At 32.5% G+C, this 26,017-nt stretch overlaps 1 protein-coding gene across 1 annotated transcript in view; it reads left to right on the top strand.

Annotated features, from left to right (window-relative positions):
* Nucleotides 1-26,017, top strand: part of LOC147064032 (beta-1,4-glucuronyltransferase 1) — a 272,860-nt gene that overhangs the window by 31,513 nt on the left and 215,330 nt on the right. Inside the window, exon 3 of the mRNA XM_085959190.1 lies at nucleotides 9,857-10,013. Coding sequence (XP_085815316.1) covers nucleotides 9,857-10,013 — 157 coding nt within the window. The remainder of the gene's footprint in view (nucleotides 1-9,856; nucleotides 10,014-26,017) is intronic.

The following is a 26,017-nucleotide window of genomic DNA, read 5'->3' as shown; positions in this document are numbered from 1 at the left end:
GTAATAATAGGGTGCGGACCGATAGAACAAATTCACATTTTATTACATTTTTTAAAATTGTAAGTTTGTCTTTGACTTAAAATAAAAAATATTTTTATTTTTAATGTTTTCAGATACATATGTATTCATTAATACAGTTGAAATTGTAAATTATCAAAAAAATGTCTCAAATTGCAAGCTTCGTATTTTTCCGCTAGGTGCCTCTTTAAAAAAGGCTCAGTGAAGACTTCGCCTTAAAAGAAGTAAAACAATCACTAACACCAGGACTGAGAAAATCACATTAATATTATATTGTGCCTTACGTACTGGACAACGAGGGCTGTCTCTACTTTGCCGTAGTTTCCTTGTGTCTCTTTATACATAGTCCAACCATCTCCGTTTAGGTCTCACGATCCTTCTATTGCCTTTCAGTATATTCGAAGTGAGCATGTCAGTGGTTGGGTATCTTTCAGATTTAAGCCATGGCATACCTAATAGAATATACTATAGCAAGATCATTATTATTAGTAAATTTTATAGTAAGTTGTATTTTCATCTGAAGACCCTTTCAATATCTGTCCTGGAACGGAAAATACAATATAACTATTGAAAGTTCTTTTTAATTGATGTGAATACATACAAAAATTTAAACGTAGAAGTTGTCAGTAGTCTCCATAATATTATATACCTACGTAAGAAATAATTCTTCCTGACGGTCTTCTCAAAGTCACGAGATGACGAATGAAAGTCAATATAATAAACCACTTCTTTTATTTAATGAATAATTCACGAGATTTGAGAATGTAACATTATACATATTGAACATATATAGTTTGAAAACATCTCAAGCACCAACTAGAAAAAAATATGACACCCGATAGGACTTGAACCCGTAGCCTTTGGATTCGTGATCACGCCGGCGCTATTGACTGAAGATAGGGTAAGAGCTACAATTATTGGCTTTTTTCAACTTTGTTAATTTTTTGTGGACACATATTATTAGGAAGGTGAAATAAAAAAATATAATTTATTAAATTGTTTATTTGTTTATAATAATCAATTATCAAAACATTTAAAAAATAATCAAAAAAAGGCAGAAATCTACAATTATTGGCCACCCCAAAATTGCTGTGATAACATTATTTAAACAAAAATTAAAAAACAGTTTATGTAATAATTATTATGATCACACATCATTATTAAGTGTTCAATCAAGTACTTAATGCAACTTTATCGTCATTTTATTAGACATACGTAACATATTACTTAAAAATACAAGTTATAGTGAGAGAGGTATATTTAATTGAATACGTAGAGCTTGTTTGAAATTGATTTCAAAAATTCAAAAGAAATCTTATACCTACCTAATACCTAGAAGTTAACAAACATCTTGACGTAGCATAGAGGATAAATGAGAATCATTGAAGTTTTTCCACAGTTGGAACAGCATACAAGACTTTTCAGTAAATGATTTTTGCGGAAGGAATTTTAGTTTTGAATTTTAGCGTGCTTTTTGTTACTGAACGCAAAGACTCTTCACTATGGTCTTTCATATACTCTATTGCTTCTTTTATTCTTCCGTTCTTGACTATATTGCATTCGTTTATTTTGATGCATTTTTATTCTGGAACAATCAAGAAAAAGGTTTCTATTATCGGCCATCAAAACTACAATTATGGGCCAACATTTATTTACGAATGTCGGAGAAATATAATAAAAACAAAGATTATTAATAATACTGTTAAAACACTATTCAACTAATAAAAATAAATGTAATACTTTACTAATTAGTCACATATTCTATTATTAGCCAGGCCGGCCGATAAAAGAAAATCGACGTATTTTGGAATCAGTTATTGGCCACCATCATAATATACCTACCCACCTATTTTTTCCAAAATATATGTGTAATGATGTATACATAAATCAAATACATAGATACTTTTGTCAATTGAATTAGCATTTTGTATTATATTAAATGTTTTACATACATATGTCAGATAAAAATGCGGTTTTGAGGTTTTTTTATAATGTTAAAAGTAACAGTTATCTGTTTTACCAACGGAGGAACAATTGACGAGATTTCTTAATAAGTTAACAGACGGCAATGTTGATTTAATAGCTTAAAAAACTATATTTTATCTGCAAGTGGCCAATAATTGAAGCTGGCCCATAATAGTAGCTCTTACAAATAGGAATACATATTATAAAATAGTATAGAGCTATTATCAATTAGATAAAATTTCAGGAATTCAAGTTATGCACAATTCATTTTTTTAGAAAAACCTATGTTTTTTCTACGAATTATTCAAGGAAAAAAGATGGGATCATCTTATCATCTTATTTTTTTGGTACTGTTCGGTTATCAGAAATACAGCGGAAAATACATTTTGAAAATAGCCGATAAACAAAATTATTTGTTAGGTTAACCTAACCAAACCTAATCTAACCCAAACTAACAAATAATCCAGTATATCGGGTATTTTCAAAATGTGTTTTCCGCTGTATTCCTGATAACCGAACAGTACATTTGTTTTAATGACAGTGTTATGTACGTATTGATTAATTAAAATACTATAACCATATAAATTGTGTCAAATTGAAAGGTTCATATTTTTCCGCTAGGTGTTTCTGAGTATTCACCTTAAGATGTTGTACTTACAGATTCGCGTAGTACTAGGTGTAATGCTAATTCAGTGCAATTTTTAAATTCTAATTTGGAAGTCGAATTATGATTATTGCCCCGAAATACACTTTGAACAAAAACACAATATCATTTTTTGCCCCCATTTTACAGTAAATATACTCCGGCTATGGCAGTTTTGTAGGCATACCTTAAATTTTTATGCAAGGCTCGTATTTGTTTATGTAGAGTAGTGAGATATTTTTATAGGAGGCTTTATTATTTTCTTAAATCCTTGTTTATGATACAACGCGCCAGAGGGTGCTACCTGTTTTATATAACGTTATATTTTCCCTTACGCAAAAATGGTTTCAGTTGATACAAACATTGGAAGCGACATAATAAATTTTGAAATAATGAAAACGTAGTTCGAAAAGGTTTTGCTAGAGGTTTATTATTGTGCAGCTATTATATTTATTTTTATTCTATAATTTAAATCTCCATGGATTTTATCTCCACGGACCACTTATTTATTATGTATTAAATAGGTTTCTATGATTTTCTTTAGACATTAAATATTAAAGACTCACATACAAAATTCGAATCATATTTTTATTGCAATATCAATGAAAAATATATTACTACTTAACGTTATCATGTTAATTTTCTATAGTATTCATATTTTGCGTCATTTTCGTATTTATTTATTTACAATTTTGTCCTTCATGTGTTAGGATCATCGCTGGATTCTTTGATAATGGCATCTGCAGTGAACCTAAAACACGAAAGAATAAAAAGATTAGAAAGAGACAAAAGAAAAAAAGAAAAAAAGGCAATTTATTCCAAATATAACATCACCTCATTTCTATCAACATTAAGGAATAAAAAAAAACTATTATATTTATTAGTATTTTGTCTTTTGTAAACTAATACTCGTATATAATTTTTAAAACCTTATTTTAGCAAAAAGACAAATTGTTCTAATTGTAATTTATCTTAAGTAATATTTAATATAATAAACTATTTCTCTTATTCAACGAATAATTCAAAAGATTTGAGAATGTAACATTATATAATGTATTGAATATACATACTTTGAAAACATCTCATGCATACAAACAAAATATGACACCCAACGGGACTTGAACCTGTAACCGTTGGGTTCACGCCAGTGTGCTTTTCCAATTAAGCTACGGGCATCTTGGCATCTCTAACCAGTATCTATTTCTTATATGAAAATAATAATGCTTATCAAACTGCGTTAATAGTGACCACAGACAATATAAAATAAACCCCTTGCGCATGGGAAGACAAGAGATCTGTACAACTCTCACTGCGGTCACACAACTAAGGCCCACTATTATAATAATAGTCAGGCCTTGATACGAAACTGCAAATGTCGATGGTAATGCTGGTTACTGCTCATACTTCTAGTAAAATGTGGTAAACTGTTTGTGGACAATGATGAGTGTTTCACATAAAAGAGATAGTAATACGTTAATAGATTTGAACGGAATGTACAACCAAAAAACTTCATTTACTGCAAACAGGTTACCGCATTTTATTTGACAATAATCATCAACTACCTAGTACTACCTACCATCATTGTAACTCATATTTCAGTGCCCGTATTGTAACACAACACGTTTTTGATATAACCTCATATTTCGGTAAATGAGATAGATATACTTACGGTATTCTATTGTAAATGTTGTAATATCATAATAGGAATATTTTTAGTCTTGATATGTAGCTATAGCCTACTAACCGTCGGCTAATTTAGCTAATTTCTTGCGAGCCAATACATCACGTAAAATGATGATAATACAGCAGTTTCATATTAATTATATTTTTAGACGTAATTATTTGCTGATTGATCTTACTCAAGAGATATACAATGAAAAAAAGAGGTTTCATCATTGTGAAAATGCTTCAAAAGCGAAAAGTTTAATAATGTTATAAAAATTATGTAAGTATATAAGTATAAACCTAGTCTTCACGTAAATATCATGCGAAAAATACGTTTTATAATACATACAGCCATTTGTAAAATGCTAATACATAAGTAGTTAGTAGTAGATTTCTTATATTTAGTGTACGCGATTGATGATCATTAGGTCTGCTATTAGAATCTGAATGGTGTCCAAAATTTTTGTTTCGTTTGTATAATATAAAAACTCTACATAATAATATATGACAAATGCTTAAGGCGAAAATTTGAATCCGCATGCCGCTTAATTATTTTATATTTCGTTTGTAAAATAGACGTGGATAATGACGTGATACCGACACGTTACATTTTTTCCTAGATAGGTCCTGCCAATAAATGTATTTCATGCAAACGAAAGTCTGCATGGAAATATAAAGGAAATAAAAGCGGTAGTCATGATGTGACATCTCATCATTTTAATATAGATTTTATAGTCATGAAACTACTGTATCAGATTCTGTTCAGTTATTATAAGTATTTAATTTTACTGTAGGTACTTTTTCATTATCTAGGTGATTTTATATATTTGTATTATTTAGGATATCGATTGTGCAAATTTTGATTTTGCAATGAGCAAACTGAAAGCTTCAAAATCGAATCAGGTGTGAGACAAGGGGATGCGCTATCCACTATGGTATTTAACCTTGTAGTGGAATCCATAGCTCGTGAAACCAACATAAGAGGATGGGTAGATAACAGTACAACGCAGATGTGCGCTTATGCTGACGACATAGTAATTACAAGCAAATCCAAACAGAGGATGATCGACCATGGTGGCACTATGAAAATAAAAGCAGAAAACGCTGGGCTGCAAATAAACCAGTCAAAAACTAAATATATGGTCAGCACATGCGATCAGGTACCGCTGCAGAATATAGACATAGGGCAGCATGCATATGAAGGGGTGGACAAGTTCACGTATCTCGGATCCAGCCTAAATACCCAAAATAAGACAGCAGAGGAGATAAAAATCCGCCTTATCTCCGGGAATAAATGCTGGCATGCCTGCAAGCGACTAGTAGGGTCGAAAATTCTAGGCCGAAGAAGTAAACTTCTAATTTATGAAACAATTATAAGGCCAGTGGTCACTTATGGCTGTGAGACTTGGTGCTTAACTCAAAACGAGGAAAAAAAATAGCTGTCTTCGAGCGCAAAATACTCCGCAAAATCTTCGGACCCACGTTGGAAAATGGGAACTACAGAATAAAAATGAACCACGAGTTGGAAGAGCTGATTGAACAGCAAACAATCATAAGATACTGTAAGTCCCAAAGACTACGATGGGCGGGACATGAGGAGAGAATGCCTGAAGTTAGAGTGCCAAGGATCATGACAAAGTGGCTACCCCAACGGAAGAGACCCAGAGGCCGTCCAAGAAGGAGATGGGCTGACGCCGTAGAAGTGGACTGGCTTCATATAGGAAGACCCGGTAACTGGAGAAGTGTGGCGAGAGAGCGGTTGTGGAGGAGGCCAAATCCCACCCCGGGATGTAGCGCCGTGGAAGAAGAAGGATATTGATTGTGTCGTATTTTAATTCCATCCATATATTGCGATATTGTATAAGTTCCAGAAATTATCAGATATTGTACTACATTGTACTAACAAGAATACTAATTTTAATTTATAGTCAGAATACACACAATGCCTTCCATTTAACCCAATATTATGGGCTGCAAGACCTCGGTGAAGCATGTTAAACAATTATTATTAATTAAATCAAAATTATTTTATTGAACATAAGACACAGTATTTAAGAATATATATTTTTTAAAAAGATTTTAAATCGGTATTATGAGACTTTATGATAATTGCATTTCTGTTAGCGTGACTTGCTTAAATATTAAAACCAACCCAAGTGTACTAACTGAATGTCGTGATATGTAATTCAATTTTGTCTCGCTGAATATTTTCTTTAAAAATAAGAGCACCGTGTTTGTCACAAGATGACGTCGCGACGCCGACCGTAGGGGCGTCGGTAGCTCCACAGCTCCGTGAAGCAAAGTCACTAAAGGCCCATGAGTTTCGACTTTATAGCCTCCGCCGAGCCTTTGCGAAACTTCGCATGTTTTCGTGAATAGTAAATAAGGTACCGTACCTTCCAAGATTTCGGCCGAGCCCGTGTATCGTGTATTGTATGTAGGATCCGTACGGGGCACATGACTTATATGATCACATTACGCCGTAAGACTCAATACAATGTGTGATTATTAACCAAAGTCATATGACTATAAATAGAGGGTTATGTACATAATTATTTATTTTTTATCTTATTAATTGCATTTTTACTATTATTATGTCGAGGCGGCTCTTGTGATGCAGTGCGTAAAGCCTCAATTACATTGAGCTTCTCTACGAGCTGTTTGTTGGCGAATTTATAATCTGCCTGTAAAGTCGCCCAGTGTAATCATCGAACATGTTAGCTTGTTCGATGATTACACTGGACGACTTTACAGGCAGATTATAAATTCGCCAACACACACCTCGTAAAGAAGCTCGATGTAATTGAGGCTTAAGGCACTGGCTTTCCACACGAGAGTTATGGATTCGATACCGGTGAGGACACAGTATTTATGTGATTGTCTCAAAGCTTCGGTGTTTGTGATTGTTCAAAATTACGAACAACTACCTTATACGAAAAAGCAAGGACATGGTTATTAATAATTAAAAAAAAACACTATCACTTTATTTGTCTGTTTGGTTTTGAAATTCAAATAATATCATAATATATTCAGTATCAAATTTACTTAATATTTGATAGATGATTAAATTAATTTAATTCTCGCTTTAAATTACGTTAGTCATAATTATTGCTGAAATTTAAAATTTCTGTAATGATATGATAATGGTTTTTTAAAACATTTTACTCAATTCTATAATAATTATAACCATACAGTACTTAAATACTAAAATATTAGATAGAAACAGTAAGTGGTACACGCTAATGTATACAGAAGCTGTGATAATAAATTATGTATTGATTACTAATTTTAGTATCGTAAGTATATAATTCATGCTTTCACGTTGTTTGGCAATATCCTCTGTATGATATCCAGAGACAGAGTCTTCTTAAGGATCTAAGTAAATAAAAGTACCAATTGCTACTGGATCCTCCGATATTTTTGGCTCGGCCGAATATCAAGGCGTTCCAGTGTATTTGAGGGAGCGTAGCCTTCAAGTGTAAATTGTATTTTTTTTATTTTTTTTTTGTAAATTTAAATTGTAATACTACTTGTGTGTATGTTATATAATTATGTAAACGTAAAGCTAAATAAGTCAGATGAGATTTAGTATCTTAATAAAAAAAACAAAGTTCATTGTTAGTTATGTATGATGTACCATACATTTATGTACGATTTTATTGACACTATGAAAAGAAGTAGTCAATAAAGATGACGTCATGATTTTAATAGATTTTTTAGAGTCTATCGAATTCTTCCAAAGCAAACATAGTAATTTCTGCCTCCTCCTTGTTTTTAGTTGCTAGTGATTGTCATCGCTTTGGATTCCAATCTAGAATTAGATCTAAAGGCCTTGCGTATTTTTTATCGCTACGACTCAAAACTTACCTCTTATTTCTCCGGGTTGGGTTTAATTGAGTTGCGTCTTTAGTTGTAATGTGGCCACGGCGGCCGAGCTGTACTTTTTCACATTTACCACAGACTTTTATGCCCCGGATCGACGATAAATCGTTGACCAGATTTTATTGCATTGTTATAAATAAATATGGTTTATTTGATACGGAAGTTGGCATTGATAAGAGGGGATTGGCCCGCGTTTTATGGGTAATCGTTCTATACGAAACCATTGTATGCGTCATACAATTTATTTAGGTTTTATTATCGTCCAAAATGGCTCCAAGGAATAGAAAGAAAAATACAACTTAGACAAATTTGGTTAAACCTTAAATTGATACGTATTTATGTTTAATATACTATAATATTTTATCTATCAAATGAATCTTTTTGATGATTTTATATATATGATATATTCATAGAAATCTACCTGAGTAATATTCATATTATATCGGCTAAACGAAATAATATTTTATATTTATGAAGTTTTTTATTATAAGTTTTTATGATAAATATAAACATATTTTCTAAGAAAGCAATCAGTTTTTATGTAAGATGTGTATGGAAGGAAAATTTCTTTGCCGCATTTTCCCATTGCTCTACAAGGAAGATTAGTTTCACTATTTTCATTGGAGCATGAAATCGAAATGACAGCTTTTGTAATTTATGTATTAAAAGAAAAATTAGAATACAGATTCATTTATATTTAAATTAGATATCATGAAAGCTTTGAAACAGAGAGGATTTTTTTTCTTATATAAGTACAAATATATTTTATGTAGTTGAATGCGTACTAGGTAATGTCTCGTAATAACTTTTCGTTATGAAAAGAACTTAGCTTTATATATCATTTTTCAAGTACCTATTCCTAGCCTAATATATATCGTCGTTATAAGTTTAATGTTATGGTATAAAACGCTTGAGTTTTTTTTTTAATAAGTACATGTAATTATTTATAATTAACAAAAAAGAATATTTTGATTTTTTTCAATACCTGCTGTAATTATTTACACGTTTATTAGTATTAGTCGAACATTTATTAACATTAGAATGATCGGTAATGAGGTTATTTTATATTTTGGTTTAAATTATTCAAGATATTAATAAGAAATGTAAACATATTTTGGTTTTCTCCAATTCGGATTTCTTTTTTTGGTAACATTAATCGATTGCTAGTCACGCAGTATTCTGTATTAAGAAAATACTTACAAATTTATAAAGTTTATAAACAAAACACACGTCGTTTTCAATGATTTTAATGTGGCCGCGCGGCATAAGCATTGGACTATAAAGCCGTGGGTTCCAGGTTCGAATCCTGGGTCTGGCAAATACACATATTGTTTTTCAATTTGTGTGTGTCAGGGAAAGGACCTAATAGTTTGAGCAAGTGGCTGACATCCATTTCTCGTAAAAAAACAAAATCTGTCAATACAAACCTCCACTCTGTGGAGGCCCATATGATCCTATCAGGATCGGACATGGTAGAAAAAAAAACCACAATTGGTTCACAGCTATACAAAAATAGAGAGAGTTGCTTGGCTGAAGTCGATTACTATTATTATATTTTGCTTAGCACAATAATAATAATTTATTAATGGCGTCGCGCTATACAATGAAAAATATTACCTACATTTTTTAGAATATTCAAAATTAGTACGAAAGTGTTGCATAATTATGAATTCTTATTCACAGATGGCAGCAAAGCGGTCAAAGCGAAAGCGTAGACACTCATGTCAGTCACAACGTGACGAATTTCGAGTTCCTCTACGAACCGTTCTACGTAGCACCGGATACGGTTCCCCAACACGACGAGCGATTTCTCGGATACGGATATACGAGAAATACCCAGGTGAGTGACATAGACATCTATCGGTGACAAACGAAATGATTTTTGTTGGGTAGTTGATTTATATTGTTACCAAGGTATATAGTACCCATTACGTATATACCAATTTTGTACAATACAATGAACGAAATAGTTTATTGATCTGGCAAATACATAGCATTTAGACATATGAATACCTACTTACTTCATGCAATATGTATATTACAAGTTCACATTTATTTAGTTTGTATAAATTATAAATACAAGACATGAATAAACAATAAAAACAGAAACAATATTTAAATTAAAAAATATCGGTGTAATAAGAAGAATACGTACAAACTCATTAATAAGTACATGTAAATACACGTAGTGAGCTAATTAAATAGTATTTAAGAATGTATAATAGACTTACCTCACCCTCGCGGAAATGGAATATGTCAACATCCGAAGCGATTTTATTGAGCACAGTCAATGGCTATGTCTCATTGGCTGGTATTAAGACCTGTTAATTGGTAATGTGATCAGCCCAGGATATCGTCATGTTACGCCGATACAGCCATCTTTAAAGCCTCCAGCCGACTTGATATCAACTAAGACCAACGTTGAGGCATTTAAAAAGTTTGTTGTGTCGTATGGAAGACAGAATAATTCAGATCCCTCCTTAGATTCATCACTTTCAACTCCTGACTCAGTACACGGGTACAGAGAACACTTCGTGTCTCTAAAGGTAAAAATGACATCAGAGCTTGTCAAAATTCTTTTTTTAATTTTATAAACTATTTCTTCAAACACTAAGGTGCATGGTTGCTAGTGTTGGTACATCAGTCCTGTGCAGCTTCGTTTCGAGACAAGCAAGTGTGGTGCTAAAAAGTTTTCATTCAGACACGTTTATAGCGTGTGGAAGGCGGCCGTACATTGGTCGTGGTTGCATATACATGACGGGTGGAGATGGGGTAACCCAAATAGTCTTTTTTTTGTCTGTAACTATATAGTCTAGGCTTCGACTCCGTAGACTATGGTTGGCTATGATATAGCACCTGATTGTTTTATTATAGAGATATTTCATACCATTACAATCTTTATCTTAATCTCATGATATGGGATCCCGTCTTCATATTGTATGAGACAGTGGAAGGACACCATTACATACGTGTAAATAAACTGTTTATGTAATCTCCACTCTGTTGAGGTCCATACGCTCCGATTAAAAGAGAAACTGGTAGGTATATTAGGCACACTAAAAATATTTGTAGAATCGGCACGATTTATAATCGCGCTGTAAGCATAAATCGATTGACAATGGAATACTATTAAAATACCATCTGCACTAACCGGCATAGTTGTAGGACCTTATTGTCCGTTATGAAAATAAATTATATGATAAAAAGAACTTTTTATATACAACGTTTTTAAATTTTCTGTTGAATCATGTAAACTTGACTTGCTAGCTTAAACGATCAAAAAATTTTGTACTTGATAGAAATAATACTGAAATGTCATTTTGATTTCCATAGTAACGCACGTATATATTAATAATTTAGTTGCTAGGACCACCCCCTTAGCAACCAATAATAGTGGACTGGATTACGGATTTTTTTCCGAAATAACTTTTCATACAAAACAGAATTAACTGAAAATGAATTCAATTCTACTTAGAGATGGCTAAACGTATTAAAAGAATGCATTGGCATCGAGTTTTGATATATTCTAAAAGTTTCAAATGTCTGGCTAGTCGGGAAGTTAGTTAAAAATCGATTGCAAGATTTGTACTGGATAATCAACCACCGGACAAACAAGAATACAAGCTAAGAAAAACGTGGTAAAATACAATAGTAAGTAGAGTCGTTGTGCTGATTTTAGGAATTTGGTGAATTTTCTTTGCAAACTATTTTGTAGGATTTTTGTACAGTAATACTATATTTGTTTCTGATTGTGTTCTAATTATAGTCGAAATGTTTTTTTACTGAAGTATAAATTAAGAATTTTCATGTTCTATTTTCAAAATAATAACGAGGGAATATTTTCTTGCATCAATGGTGTCAGGTGGACGTCCTTTGTATTATATTTCGGCCGAAATGATCGCCGGTCGAGTGAATTAATTTAATAAAACGTGACATAAACCCGCTATCTTCTGCAGTCGGAGGAAATTTTGCGATATTTTTTTTTGTTTCGAGCTGCGTGCGGGCGGGCTGATTTGTGTAATTAAGATTTGCGCGGCCGTTGTTGGACGCAAAAAAGACGCTAAAAATGAATGGAAAAAAACATTTACAAGGCATTTCGCTTTCAAGATAGCGGCGCCCGTTAAAGAAAGCAAATGAAACCGGTGGAATTTTTATTGCCGCTTTGTTATTCTATCACCGGTTGAGAAGCGCTTTTTTGTGGACAAAAATAAACTGACGGAGCGATTTATTAATGAAAAGAATACTTTAAGTTTATTTTTAAAGACGCCGTTTGTCAATCTTTAGTAGTGGCCTGACTGTAGTTGACAACATCATATAAATGGAAATACTGATCAACTCGCTCATTAAATCTTTTTAGTTGGCTACGGAAATAAAAGTCAACCAACGTAGCATAGCAATAATTAAAAAAAAATACATTGTAATAGGCTATGATATATAATTTATTCTTCTTCTCGTGTCATCCTCTAGCAGAGTTTTATCTGTCATCTACTATCCAAAACAGTTTGGTGGAGCTAGAATCGTACCAATCATGAAGGTTCTTAAGCCACGAGATACAGCGTCGTTCTAAGCTACGTTTACTGTTTAATTTTACTGTTTTTTTTAACCTTTAATGTGGCCAAAGTATCGTGATTCAATAGTTTTGATACAACGCAACACTTTTTGGTTATTTTACATTTAAATTCGTCACCCTATCAATCCAAAAAAATGTGAATGCGTATATAGTACAGCCACATCTTGAAAGCCTCAACTCTCCGCGATATCTCCTGGTTCAATGTCCATACCATGCCAAAGAAAAGGATTGAGAGAACATAACAGTGAACTGAACGCAATCTCAGATTAAGGTTAAGGTCTTGTAAGGCATCTCATTTTGTGAAAGGAACTCCTTGCTATCTCAATTCTTGTATTTTATTATCTGACACTGGTGTCATTACTTATTGGCCCATATTTTTATTTACAACTGATTAAACTAAATGATAAACGTACACAATATATTATTTTGTACTCAACAGTAAAATATGTAACTTTAAAAATAATATTAAAATCGATCCGAGGAATTTTCTAGTAAACTGACAGAAAATTTAATTACACGCTATAACTATATAAACGTAAGTATAAGTTTGAAGAACGAATTATTTTTTTTGACATGCACCTGGCTGATTTCTTTTGTCGAATAATGAAGAGATGGGAGGGCGATACTCATGAAATGAATACAATCAATACACCATTTGCAATCTATACGAGTATCATATCCGTTGTTCATGATTTGCAACCAATTCAACATTTTTTTCGGTATTCCCACTAAGATCAGCCACTATTTAAAATTATTATTTGATGGGTTAGTCAGTTGCTAGTAGTCTAGTAGCTAATAGTCAATTAATAGTCAGTTGCAGGCGCGTAGTAAGGTGTTTTTACGCACGGCGCAGTAACAAAAAATGCACCCCATACGTCTTGAAAAACTTATGCTACGTACACTTACTACCTACAAATAAATACTAAGTTCAACTATGTTCGGTTATAATTAACAGATTAAAATAATATAGATAAAATAATTAATAAAAATATTTTCAAAATGTATGACCCACTAAAACTGAAAATAATTCAGATGCTTTTGTTAGTTTACAAATCATAAATGTAAGAAAAAATCAAAATTGAAAATAGTTCTAAACAATCAATAAACAATAATCGAAAACGTCATATTATAACGAAAGTACAACATTTAAATGATAATAAACACCGAAGAGATTTGCGCCGCATGCGATTTATTTACGGATAAAACGTTACGATTATCATAATCACAAGAAAAAATTTGACACCCTTCTTACACTCGTTATTTTTATTACCACGTTTTTATTAGCTCGTTTTCTTGTTTGTCCAGTACAAATCTTGCAATCGATTTTTAGCTAACTTCCCGACTATCTGACATTTGAAACTTTTAGAATATATCAGAACACGATGACAATGCATTCTTTTGATACTTTTAGCCATCTTTAAGCAGAATTGAATTATTTTTAGGTAATTCAACGAAACTTCACTACTGTGCCGTGACCAACAGCTGCACATGGGGCAGCCCCGCTTGTACACCCTTGTTACGCTACTGATCAGTTGCATACGTAAAATCGAAGATGACGAAAGGCAAAAAGCGGTTCTCGATAAATGATCAATATGACGGTTTACATTTTAGAAAGACTTTTGAACATACATTTATCCATTAATTAGCAACCGTACAGGCGCTTTCTAGTGATAAAATATTGCGTTACGGTGTGAAATTTTGTGTTGGCGACTGTGGTTTTGTTTTTGTAAATATTTCAGTACGACTACAACATCACTTCCACTTCTACAAACTTCGTCACATAGAATAAATTATTATTTAAATATTGTATGATAACGTTATGTGCGATTAATAGTTTAAGTTATCTCTTTATAATGTAGGTAGCTACATAAACAGGAATAATCTCATGTTAATTGGGTAGGCGATTAAAGAATAACCTTTATTTAAAATGCAGCGGGTACAAGTAGACAAAATCCACACATAAACCCTTTCTTTGTTTAAAAACAAAACATTTCCAAATGTAAATTCATACCTAACACGAAACAAAAGCTTAATACCAACATTGCATTTCAATTTCGTTCCCGAATGTGCTCTAAACTATTTTCCCCCGCCCAACGAGTTCAATTAAAATTTTATATAACACACACAAAGCATTCTTATTACCGTGGCACACTATTGTTGATGGCCTGAATTACTGGTGGACTTAATTAAATTTTATTTATTCACGAATCATGATGGATAAACTCACTGAATATCCCGCAAAATGAAAGTCATTACTGCATTGTGATGAAAATTATTTAACCATGCGTGTCGGATTTTTCAGATTTGGCAACTAAAATCGAAATAAAAATAAATTCGTCCATCACAGAGAATAAATAATTAGCCTTATTCATAATAATAATATACCAATCACATATTATATTTTCAATATATTTAAATATTAGTCAAATCAATATGTCATTGAATAAACCGATTCCCGTTCGAGCACCATTGCTATCCAGCATTGCACGAAAATGATGATTGGATAAAATGATAACTCCTGCTATCCCACGTGTTGTTGGGTCTAGCTAGAAGAAAGCAATATCTCCTACTACATAGTATTTACTGGACTGTCAAATAAATTATGTATAGTGTAATGACGAATGACATTTGATTTATTTACTACTCACACTGGTGCACGATTAGGGGTTGTAACAACATCACACAAAATATTATGGAACTGCATTGCAGATGACAATAGAAAATCATTGAAATATTGAATAAGCAACCCCTGATAGTATTCTCGATTGGGGTCGTTCATTCAGTATTAATTACATTATTATTTTGTTTGACATTATTTTCTTTGACAGATAATAGTCGTATATGTCACATGATCTATTCAGCGCAGTCTACCAATTTTAAATGATTGAAATGCGCTTTGCACATTGGTCTATATATTATAAGGTGGAGAGTATAACCTTTTGTTTACGGTACCTATGTCTATTTTTATTAATCAATTGCTTATGTTTTCCAAGGCATATGTGAGCAAAAACTGCCAAAAAATGTTTTAACAATCCCTCTCAAGGATGTATTAACTTTTAGAGCGAGATAGACAGTTTAGACTGTTAACTTTTTATAAAAATTAACCGCCTCAACACATAAATATGATAAAGTGATAATCTTTATCACTTTAGCCGTCGATAGCCGTCGATAGCCGCCTTGTATATAAAAAAGACTCACATGATCTTTCTGAATTTTTTTTTTAACGTATTTACACTTGCTAATATATTTTTGCTGTATTTTGATGTAACGTTGATGTGTAGTTGATGTAAGATTAAAACAAACTACGAAATGGGCATAAACAGAGAACTCAGGAAAAATTGGAACTGAAATACCTAACGGGTAAGGAGAAGTTGGCAACCGATCTATAAATAGTAAGGAAGAATACGGGATCAATTTAAACACGTGTCAAGTGTCACGTGTCAATTACGTGATACGTCGAATACTGACAACTGCTTTCGGTTTATGCATTGACGCTCATTGAATAGTGGTGTGTTAAACATACTATTGCACGTTTATAATGCGTGGTTCATTTTCATTTAAAACCCTGCGTCAAAGTTTACTGTATTAGTATATAGCCTGTCGGAATGCTATTTATTATCTGTTCTGTGGGCATACAGACTGGGCCGTGTGGAAGAAAACGGTGCAAGCACTGAGTCTTATCGTCAATTAAGAAAAAAGAAGAAGAAGTCTTAAAAGATACAAAATTTAGTTTAATTATAATTTGTATTTGAAATTTTCCGTTGGAAAGTGTCTGTTGCTTTCGCATTTACGTTTGATGGAAAATTTGATCGATTATATTGAAACAAAGTGCTAAGCCGGACGGAAGAATTATTTCGCTTGAAATAATTCATTGTTGGGATGAATTTGTATTAAGGTTGTTGGTGTTTATCTTTCATTTACTGAACAAAAGATCAAGCTGAACTTTGATGTGTCAACAGTGAGAAATTTAATTTATTAGTTTTCGAGAATTGAATCCCACTGATATAAAACGACTATTAAGTAACCAAATTCCATTTTCTATTTACCCAGTGTAGTGATACTCACGGCATGTCTCGGGGGCTTCTTGAGACCCTCGAGATATTTTTAGATTAGGTTAGGTTAGCAGTCTTGTGTATAGAATAGATGTAAAGGAGTTGCTACTATTCATAAATTATTATGATCGATAAAGTAAAAATATTGCACATATCATTACCTCCGACTGCAAATGAGAGGGCATTATGTACTTACTCCCTCTCACTGGATTGGCTGTTTGATGATAATATCGTCTGTTGGTCATGTTGGTTATCGGATTGATGAAAATGGTTTCAGAGGAACGGCGAGATTTATTTGCAGGATAATTTTATGTTGTTACATTGTGACGTTATATAAAATTAAGCAAGGGACTGTGACAGTAGCTCCATGCAGTCCGGGGGTGTCTGCCGAGGCGTTAACGCAAAAGTTTCTAGAAAAAAATCGCACGTATCATAATTTTATCAAGTATAATAATATTATTAGAGAAATATCTATTAGCATTAAAGTATTGATCACTAAAATTATCTGCCGGCATGAACATACGATATTTCCTTCCTATGACCGGCATAGAAATATTATAACACGTCATTCATTATTTATTATTAATAATTATTAACATTAAGTATTAATTATTACATTACATTAGTTGTGTTATCTAATAGTGCTTGTACATGGGCATGAATTTACTTGCACAAATAGTGTGTATTTTAAACTATCGGGATAATAACTGTTTACACGTAAACGTGCTGACTGTCTCGCCAATCTCATTCTTCAAGAGTAAGCGAGACACGATGTTGTTATTCTATGGTACTATTTGACAGGTCGTGAAAATCGGTTAACGTCAAAATTAGTCTCTGCGCGGTGTAGTTTGTTTTTTACCGACAGGTTTGCCACTATTGTTCTACTGCTCAGGTGCAGATATTGCACAGTCAAATTGTTGCGTGAAAATTCAGAAGCTTCTAAACTTTTTTGATCTATGCATGCAATCTTGCAATTTACACGATAATACGTGCAGTTGTTTACACGCGAGTTTTTTTTGTTAATGCCGTGACGGTACATACTGTCAGCAGTAAATACATGCACTTGTAAACGGGGTATAAGGCTTATGATGATAATTTTGTATTGAGGCTTTACAATTATATAGATAACTGATAATGATGATAGGTTTTATTATGTTTACTTCTAGAATTAATGTAAGTACTTATATAAAAAAAATCAGGAATTTGTATTTGTGTCGCTAGATTTAAAAATCAGCCCAGTCCATAATGGATGAATAGGAGAAAAACAGCTTTTTGTTTTCTCAAGTACACAGTCACTAGGGTGAAAATGTATATTATTTCGATTATATGATATTTCAAATTAATAAGTTCCACATTTCGATAATGCAGAAATGTTAGAAAGCAATAGTTATTCAGCAATACGCAAAAAAGTCAAAAATACCTAAAGGTGGACTTGGCTGATTTTGAAATCTAGCAACACATTTATATAAAGGCTGAAAATGATGCTAAGCAACTTTTCGGATGTAAACGATGTCAAGAAGTGACTATAAAGATGTAAGTATTTAAGTTTTAGAAATTTGTCGGTCTTGTAATCGACCCTGCTCATAGTACTATAAGTCCGCCCGGTAATGATCCCGGTCTCTCTAGGCCTCCAGATGTATTCAATATGTATTCACTGTACGTGAAATTTATTTAAATCCCGATAAACAAAGCGTGTCGTATTTTTGAAGGTATGAAGTCGTCGGAATTCTAGCATTCCCAGCTATCTAGAATGGGTGTCATATCAAATAGAATCACTCATAACTATTCTGTATTTGGTAAATGGGAAATATTTGTTTATTTTTGGAAGAATACATTTTTATATCTAATAGGTACCCCTAAATGGATTTTAAGATATTTTATTTTGATGAAGTGACCTTGGTCGAAAAACGGTGCGCACAACTGCCTAGCTAGAGTAATAGTTTAAATATTTACATATTAAAACGACTGGCCCTTTTCCAAAATACTTACCTTTGTATAAGTAAAGCTTTAAGATAAATTAAATAATGGTTCAGTGTTATATTACTTAATTTAAAAAAAATGTCTTTCGAAAGATAATCACATAAATTTAGTGGAACATTTTTAAGTTACTGATTGTGTTAGCTAAGAGGTGTTTTATAGAATTCCATTTTTCAAAAAAAAAAACGCATTACGGTCTGTTATTAGATACAGCCATGATAATGGTGTAAAAACCAAGATATTTATCGATTAATACACCTGTCCGTCTAATCTATTATAACTTATAATTTTGTTATAAATTTAGTGTATTTTTTCAACGTGTTCGTGTTACCTGTGCTACTGTAGCGTTGTGAGAAGTGGCACCTAACCAAAGCGTAAAGGTCTCGACTTATGAGATTTGAGAATCAATGTCTCCGCCGAATCTTAAAGATACACTGGTACGACGCGGTATGAACATTCGTGTTTATGAGATGTTATATCAGTTCTTGGTGAAGGATATTAGTGAGAAGTGGCTGACTCTCCCTACCCTGATGTGTTGCTACAAAATATCCACCATTGGTCTCATATAGTGGGATGCATTGGATGTGTCGTTTGATCGAGGGGAATGGCGCGACTTTGTACTTGCTCTGTGTTTTGATAGTGTAAATTAGTAACTAGCAGAATATTACATAACAATTTTCTAGGTACTTTTAATATTTAAAAAAATATATTATGTAATGTGCTATCTAGATGAAAATTTATAAAGATCAAAATTATCTACCTTCCTAATCATTGAAGTAGTACGACGAACTCGGTTATTACGATCACGGACATAGCGAGATCTCGGATGTAATGAGGAAACATTCGTTAATATTTTAGTTTATGATTTTCTCCATACATTTATACACTTTTATAACGAGCTACTTATCGGATATACCGAGCAAAAATATCTACAAATTTTTCTTAAAACTGTTAATGTGTCGATCGTTTAAAAACATTTTCGACCCTAAGCAATAAAATCCGACCGCAGACCGATCGCGAGCCTAATACTACAAGGTTCTAAGCGTTCGTCCTTGAAAAAACAAACCCAACAATGAAGTAGTATTCTAAGCTGCCTCATTGTTACTTTTGTTTCTCCAAGGACAAACACTTAGAACCTTGTAGTTCTCCACTCGCGCGATGCCTCCAGGATCGGATAACGTTTTATGACACTAGTTAAATTTCCAAGTACCTAATTGGTATTTTCGCCGACAATATTGAAAAAGTATCCACGCATATGGTTGAAATTTCATGCTTTATGAAGTCAGTAGGTACCTACCATCGTTCACTACAATAAACAACTTCTTTTGTAGTTTATGAATGCCATGCTTGTTTCGGGGATATTTACGATGGTTTTCAGATTTTTTATGTTCTAGCTAAAATAGAACTTGACACGAAAAATGTTATATAACGATATAACGAGCAAATTCAGTCGGTCCCATCTTCGTCGTAATAACCAAGTTCGACATTATCTTATATGGTACATTGTTACAGGTAGAAAAGTATTGACAGTTTCACAATACTTTCTAAATTAACGTCTAATCATGATTGTAACACAATGGTTACTTTTAAGCGGGTTGATTTTAATTGGGCATTAATGGGGTAAAAACAAATGAGAAAAAAGTGTAAGCAAAATAAAAATTTGTATTAATGCCGTCGCCTGGCCTCAAAGACCAAAGTCGAGAGGACTCAAAATTTAAATTTGCAGCCGCCGAAATGCCACTTCATTACCGGTCAGAAGTGCCGCCGTGTCCTCTTTATAGGTACGGAGATGTAGTGACAGGAGCGGCTCCGGATTATTTGGCCATCGAATCAGGTATAACGAAGGTTGGTTGGACCCTTTGCCAGGTAGGATGGATATTTTTTATTCGGAAAAGAGTGTGATTATTCGGGTCAAATGAGATAAACTAAATCGGAAGTGGTAAATAATAAATTATGACCCTATGATGTTCTAACATTCAAATTAACTCAATATAGCCAGTTCACCAATCAAAGACCCTTTTCCGCATAGCAGTATCAAAATAATCTTTAGGTATAGCTATAGAGCTTGACCTGTGTTAGTTACATTATAAGCATTGAATAAGCTCGTATTATAATGCAAACCCAATAAATTTTGGATATTTGTGAATAGGTACGTTGTAAGATTTTTTGACTAAGTAGCTACTTACTTATTTTGATTATTCATACTTTTCCGAAGCTAATAACTGAAATTATTAATGGAATAGTTTCATTTTACTTTCTTGGATTTCAGAAAATATATTATTTTTTAAATGGTTATATGTGGTCAATGTTTTTGACGCAGATATACCTACTTCATCAACATCAGCCGGGGTCGATACACTGCTGGATGAATGCCTTCCTTATCTCTGTCCGATATTCTCATCCCATAGTTCTTCGCTGCTATATACATACAATAAATTTTATGAACTAGTTGATCTACCGAACTTTAAGGCGTCCATGTGTCTCTTGGGTAGTGATGGAATGACAGCATTTGTCGAGCGATTGTCCACCCACCGAGCGATATGGTATTGGAATTTCATCTGGCTAGCGACCTCTATTACATTACCTTTTCTTATTTGATTCCTAATCCAATGGGTCATTTTCTGACCTTTCCTCGTTAAGCCTAACATGCATCTTTCAATGCCACGTAACTATACTTGTAAGTTTTGGATATTTTAATTAGATTATATTTATTCACTTATTATTACATAATAATTCGTCGCGCATCAGGCGGGGGTGATTTCTGGCCTCCTCTAGTTGCCGTCCTTGTTCTAATCTACCATTGATAAAAAAACACTGATTATTTGAGTCCCTTGGTCACGCAACCACTGCAATATCGGCATCCTGACACTTCTTCGCCGAGATGGTTTCGCATCAAAAACTTTCCGGTTGGTTGATCGAAGTCCATTCATTGGAGACGACCACTGATCAGTCCGTGTTAGCCGAAAATAATGATGATTTGGATTAGATTATGTTGGGTTCCGAAAATTCCTTGTAGATTTTGTAGTACGTGGATATCACCTTTTAGTTTAGTTAGTTAGTTAGTTAGATGATTTATAGGACACCAGAATACAGTTATCATGGAAAATTATATAATGCCTGACAACGAACAGTATTTTACAACGTTTTTATTAGGTTATATTCTTATTTGTCTGGTGGTTGTTTATCCAGTACAAATCTTGCAATCGATTTTTAACTAACTTCCCGACTAGGTAGACATTTATACTCTTAGAATAAATCAGAACACCATGTTAGTGCCTTTTTTAAATACTTTTAGCCATTTTTAAGTAGAATTGATTTAATTTTCAGTTAATTCTGTTTTGTATGAAAAGTTATTTCGGAAGAAATCCGTTAAAAGTAAAACAATATTATTGGTTGCTGGGGGCTGGGGTCCTAGCAACTAAATAATTAATATATACGTGCGTTACAATGGAAATCAATATGAAATATCAAAATGACATTTCAGTATTATTTCTATCAAGTAGAATTTTTTTTGATCGTTTAAGCTAGTCAAGTCAAGTTTATATGATTCAACAGAAAATTTAAAAACGTTGTAAGTATATATACAAAGTTCTTTTTAACTTGTAATTATTTATGAATGGTTTTATTGCTATAGTATTTTAAGTTGAATATAAACAACACCAACAATTTTTAATTGCATTCTCTTAGCAGTGCTCGAATATTAAAATACTATGATTTTCAAAAAAAAGGAAAAAAAATATAAATTATATAATTTTTCTAGGCACCTCAACTGCTAAATATTTGAATAATATTGTTCGGTAAAGTGGCTTGTCTTGTAGAAACTCGATTTTCCGTAAATATAGAAGTGTACATACCTTCCACAGTTTGTTCAGGCGATCTGATTTATTATTGTGAAGCATTCATTGTTGAGTGGCAAGTTTCAGTTCTGCATGGCTAGTAGTAATAACAAGTGCGTACATTCGCTAGGGAATTTCAAAAGCTTATAGAAAAACCCCCACCCCTACCCACTCAATTATCAACGCTAAGAGCTTATTTTATTGAACCCTCATCATTAGTGTTTGAAATCATAAAGGGGGACGAGGTAAAATAATAACTTCAATATTGAATTTAGTGAAATGTTAATTGAATAGACTTGAATAGAAAATATATTTACTAGATTCTATATAAGTAGTAGGCGATAGGCGAACCATATATTATCTTGAAATATAAGATTAATACTAACAGTTGGTCAACATATTTTTTTTTTGACTCTGAACCAAATTAATGTTACTCGTATTTATCTAATAACTACTTCTTCGATATCGTTGTAGTCCAAATAAAGTACTGGCCTCCTTAGTAATTCACTTCCACGACAATTGATCCTCAGCTGCTCTCTCTCCAACGGTCTCCTTGTTCATGATAGACGATACTCTTTCGACAAGGAGTGGAAGTGCCCAACATACATATAATATAGCTACCCACTTTATAAGATGACTAAGCATCGATATTAAAATAATGTTGATACAGGAAATTTTTAGAGTTGAATTAAATGCATACTAATAAATCATACAACAAGGCAAAATATCAAATGGACTAACTAACTTAAAACTGGGAAACTAATACTATAGTTTCTGGAGTTTATGATCACATGGGCCTATCTACAATTCGCTCACGTAAGACGTAGTGTAACGCAGTTTTGAGATAACCGCAAATAAAGAATTTGCTATTATAATTTATAGTATAGTTTCTAGGGTTTATGATCACATGGGCCTATCTAAAATTCGCTCACATAAGACGTAATGTAACACAGTTTTGAGATAACCGCAAATAAAGAATTTGCTACTATGCTAGTCATTAAATAAAGCACACTTTAGTCAACTTATAAACGAATTGTAAACCTTGTCCTTGTACACGAATATATTATTATGTACGATATTATAGAGCTTTGTGTCACCGATAAATATTATGATCACGGCATTATCGAAAACGGGGCTAACTCAAAGCGTGCATTTTTGTAGTCAGGCCTCTGGTTATATGTTATAATACTCGTAGATAAAAATAAAAAGAAATTCACGTTAAAAAATGATGTCTTATGAATAAATATAATATACCTATATATTAAAATTTTATTTAAACTTAAAAAAATATTTTTGCTGTCTTAAAAGTTAGATAAACTACATTTTAATAATAAACATTACCATAAAATAATATGTACTAATAAGATGGGATCCTTTAAAGAATTGACAGTATAAATATATATTTTTTAATGTTATTAAATTTGATACCTCCGTTATGATTATTTAAAATACTTTAAAATGTAAATCAATGAATTGTCTCGAATTGTATTTTTCACAATATCAGAATAAAAGCAATTAAATTAGAAAACTAAAATAAAATATATTTGTTTTCATTTCATTAACATCCATATTACTTTCTATGTTGAAATAAAATATAATATTGTGAAAAATTACAGGCCATATTTTTTAACTCAACGGTGACGAATACGACGTTGATATCAAATAAATTTTATAAAAAGGATCAAAAATATATAATTGAAGTAAGGAAATGTCTACAAGTAATAATAATTTTAGTTTCAAACTCAATATACATGACGTATTCTTTCCGTATTTTTACAAAAGTCTATCGAACCCACTGATGTAAAAAAAGTTATCAACATTTTTAATATAGGTACACGGAACAATTTTAATAGATACTATATTGTTGAAGGTGTGAAATAAAAAGCTATTTTGAATTTTTTAAGTACTATGAACATAGTATTTCCTTTCAAACTGAAAATCATTATTATTCGCATAAAAAATCTCCCGGTTAAGTGCATCGTGCATTTTTCATGACGCAATATTCATAATATCACAACGCGTTTTTCGCAGTGATCGAAAAAAATCAAAAATTTCATTTCGTTCCAGTTTGTCACGTCAAATTTATTCGCGATACCAAAGGCGGGTTTTATAATATTCCGAAACAGATTGGCGCAATTATCGTTTTTTTGGATAAAACCAACGAGGGACGCGCGACGTCTATATTGTGATGGAAAGTGATTATTTTTGCAACGATTTGACACGGAATACTGTTCGACGCGAAAAATAGTAAAACGTTAGCAAAATAATTAAAATAACGCACTACAGTTTTTTTCTATACACCCAATACATATTTCGCAATTTTTCCGAGGTAAAATTTTTATCATAATATTTTAATGCGTAACAAATTCAAAACGTTTCTACTGGATTTATATCTGTATAAATAGGAAGTCAAAACAGATGACGTATCTCTAAATTCACGGTCATTTAAGGCGTATAATATTTTGATTTTACTGAGATCTTATTGGAATTTAGATCTAATATAATTAATCTTATATTTTTTAAGAGAGGTAATATTAGTGGGTATTTTTATGAAGAGTACCTAAGTGTAACGTCACTTTTACGAAATTTGCGGCATTGTAGATTAGCTTCATCTACGAAAGCAAAGTTTAGTATAAATAAAGCAGTCATGATTGAATAAAATGAAGCACCAATTGTAGGATCAATTATAAAATAGATAATACCATTGACAATTATCAAAATAATTCACAGAATCATATTGAAACACGAAAAAAAAAGTATCTATGACAATATCAACAATCGCGTTCTGTCAGTTGCAATCTGTCAAACATAGACTCTGCCAAATTTGGCAATCGGTTTGTTCAACTTATGGTAGAGGCTCAGCATTTGGTGTTCGGATTCGGTCAGATGCTTACATAAAAAATGGATAAACGCAAATCATACGGTTCGCACGCCATCTGGCGTAAAATTGCATTCGAAAACAGTTGATAAATGGCCTATTAGTCATATTTCGGATCAATTGGGTTCTTACGCTTTATTAAAAATCAGTACGCCTATTTTTGCAAATGCCAATATTTCATAAACACTTTTAATATAATAATCACAAGATCACGTTACTTTTCTTGGTCCATCGCTACGTCGAGCGCCTCCCGCCACGTGAGACAATGTACTATTGCGTAGATCACTAATACAATACCGATGCAGGGCTCATTTCACTTGTAATCGTTCCCATGATCTCACTCCATAACTTAGTTGAGAACAACTATCCTAACCGTTTGGGATCCACAATTAAGGGGTATTATATCAAAAGTTGCGTTTTCATAGAACCATCTAGGTAATTCTCGAATTACGAAGCATATACTTCACGCAATATTAGAATCTAATTCCAATTATAATCCAATGCAAATTAACCTTCGAGGCATCTTAACTA

Source organism: Rhyacophila brunnea, unplaced genomic scaffold, assembly GCF_057557595.1.
Source record: "Rhyacophila brunnea isolate RB1 unplaced genomic scaffold, BYU_Rbru_1.0 scaffold_8, whole genome shotgun sequence".
In the NCBI taxonomy this organism is placed as follows: Eukaryota; Metazoa; Arthropoda; class Insecta; order Trichoptera; family Rhyacophilidae; genus Rhyacophila; species Rhyacophila brunnea.
Note: the sequence above shows the minus strand (reverse complement) of the source record. Positions and strands in the feature narration are given on the sequence as shown.